Source organism: Carettochelys insculpta, chromosome 1 (genome assembly GCF_033958435.1).
Source record: "Carettochelys insculpta isolate YL-2023 chromosome 1, ASM3395843v1, whole genome shotgun sequence".
Lineage (NCBI taxonomy): Eukaryota > Metazoa > Chordata > Testudines > Carettochelyidae > Carettochelys > Carettochelys insculpta.
Window position 1 is genome coordinate 2068846 of NC_134137.1, and position 2630 is coordinate 2071475.

At 46.2% G+C, this 2630-nt stretch overlaps 1 protein-coding gene across 1 annotated transcript; it reads left to right on the forward strand.

The window, feature by feature from the left end:
* Positions 1-1239: 1239 nt before the first annotated feature.
* LOC142006988 (olfactory receptor 52E4-like) lies at positions 1240-2238 on the forward strand. Its single transcript, XM_074983498.1, has one exon. It carries the CDS (start codon positions 1240-1242, stop codon positions 2236-2238), a length of 999 nt encoding a protein of 332 aa, XP_074839599.1.
* Positions 2239-2630: the final 392 nt, after the last annotated feature.

The following is a 2630-nucleotide window of genomic DNA, read 5'->3' on the forward strand; positions in this document are numbered from 1 at the left end:
TGGAGGGAGGGACAGTTGCCCTGGCAACCACATTCAAAGAAGAGGCCATGAAAGTGAGAACCAGATTATAGAACCATGCCATCTGCTATCCCAGGCTTGCTGTAAGCACCCCTACATATATGCCCATGTGAAGGCTTCAGCATTGCTCTTGTCATGCATCATCCATCCAATTAGACACATAGATGTCATTAAATGTCTGCTTTGTTTAAGTAACTTGTCAAGAAAAACCATTTGTACTAGAGATAAAATGTTCTATAAGTAATGGGTGGGGGTGCTCTGTAACATTTTTAGATTATTGGCTTATTGTGGTCATTACATCCTGCTGCTAGGACCTGTCCAGGGTTGGGTAACACCCATACCACAGTGTCTCACTGCCCATCAATATCCTACATAATAAATTGTAACCTATTGTCTGGCAGTGCTCCTCTGAGTCCCGATGGGCAAAGTGACACTCCACCAGCGCTGTGTGTAATAAACCTTCCTGCTCCCTTCATACACGGTGTCCAGATTTTGTTCCAACACTTTGTATTTTCCATTTACAGTGTGTGTAATATATTGGTTCCCTCTCTCCCTCCCCACACACCTTTGCTGCCTGACCTTTGAAACAGAACTGGATTTTTAACAAAAGTCTCCTTATTTGCTGGAAAGCTGTCAGTTCCAGACTTCATTTTCTTGTCCTCTCTCACATGATCCTCTTGTCATTTCTTCTCTGTACTCAGCAATCCCAGACATTTCAGCCAGCCCACACATGGCAGCCTTCCCCATCCACACAGTGAGTGTCGGAACTCTGCTCTCGATCATCTGCATCCTTTGTAGAGATGGGGTTACATAAGGTGAGCCCATCTATAGAGGAGAATATTCTCTTTTATCCACTGCTGTGAGTGAGTTGCTGTTTCTAGGTGCTATGGCAGTTATGGTGTTTTTCATGAGATCTGCTTCCTGATGGTGCCTTTTAAGATTTGCAGCACTATGAGATGTGTAAATTATTGTCAAAGGCAGGACTGTAAAATATACAATTGTCAGTAGCAGGGCCATATATGTTCATGCTCCATTTCTCTAAATAATGAAAATGTCACTTCTGAGTTTGTGAAGAGTGACCTATCAGCTGCACCATGAGAAAAGCTTCTTCAAGTGTGTGCAGTGTTTCATATTAACATTATCTGTTCTTCCAGGTATTTCTACTGTCATCATCACCCTAAATCCTGGGCACACACAAGAAGATAGGGGAGTTCATGGTACATGAGGGAAACATCATTCTGCATTAAATTTGGACACCTTGCTCCTTTCTCCATGTCTGTTTCTAACACAACCTACTTCTCCAATCCATCCCACTTCATCCTACTGGGCATTCCTGGTCTGGAGGCGGCCCATGTGTGGATCTCCATCCCCTTCTGCTCTATGTACACAATTACTCTCTTGGGGAATTTCACCATCCTGTTCATTGTGAAGATGGATTCGAGCCTCCATGAGCCCATGTACTATTTCCTCTGCATGCTGGCCTTCACTGACCTGGTCCTGTCCACATCTTCCATTCCCAAAATGCTCAGCATCTTCTGCTTCAATTCCAGGGAGATTGGTTTCAATGCCTGCCTCGCCCAGCTGTACTTCATTCATTCCTTCTCAACGATTGAGTCTGGCATCTTTGTGGCCATGGCTTTTGATCGTTACGTGGCCATCTGCCATCCTCTGAGACATTCCACCATCCTGAATAACCACACGGTGGCCAAGATCAGCTTGGCCGTGGTGTTGCGCGGTGTCATCCTCTCATTGCCCTACCCCTTCCTGGTGAGGCATTGGCCATATTGCAGAACCAACATCATCCCCTACACACAATGTGAACACATGGATGTGGTGAGACTGGCCTGCGCTGACATCCGCGTCAGCAGTTACTATGGCCTCTTTGATATAATCGGTATGACTGGTGTGGATGTATTCTTTATTGCTGTGTCCTATATACAGATCCTCAGGGCCATCTTCCACCTACCCACAAAGGAAGCTCGGCTCAAGACCTTTGGGACCTGCACTTCTCACATCTGTGTCATCCTAACGTTTTACGTTCCAACTGTTTTTAGCTCCCTCGCAGCTCGATTTGGTTACAATATACCCCAGCATTTGGAAACCCTCCTCGCTAATGTTTACTTGTTGGTGCCCCCCATGCTAAATCCCATCATCTATGGGGTGAGAACCAAACAGATCCGGGACAGGCTGATCCGTCTTGTTACTCAGAATGTGACCTAACAGATTGTCCTGGTGCTGTGCTTCATGGACAGAGCTGAGCCGGCTGAGTACAAAAGGGTTTGTCTGTGTGCACAGTCTGATCTCACTGGACTGCCAGGCTTTTAATTGTACATCTCATTGTAAGTGGTCACCAGAGAACTTCCACTGCCTTCTCCACATGCCCAGCCCCTGCTCCACATCTTTCTTTGCAGCCCCAGGCATTTCTCTGGTGTTTCTTCCATGTTTCCTTTCCTTTTGCTTACTCATCTCCTTCTCTGCCTCTACTTGGATCATCTCTATGACAAGTCCCTCCCATGTGTCACCTACAAATAGGGTGTAGCTGAGCCCTCTGTCTCACCAGTCCAAGTTCCCTCTTCCACTGAGATGTGACAAGTTGCAAAGACCTCCAAGCT

Bases quoted from the DNA above. Each gene is read 5' to 3' on its own strand.
- LOC142006988 (XM_074983498.1), top strand. From the start codon at position 1,240: ATGAGGGAAACATCATTCTGCATTAAATTTGGACACCTTGCTCCTTTC.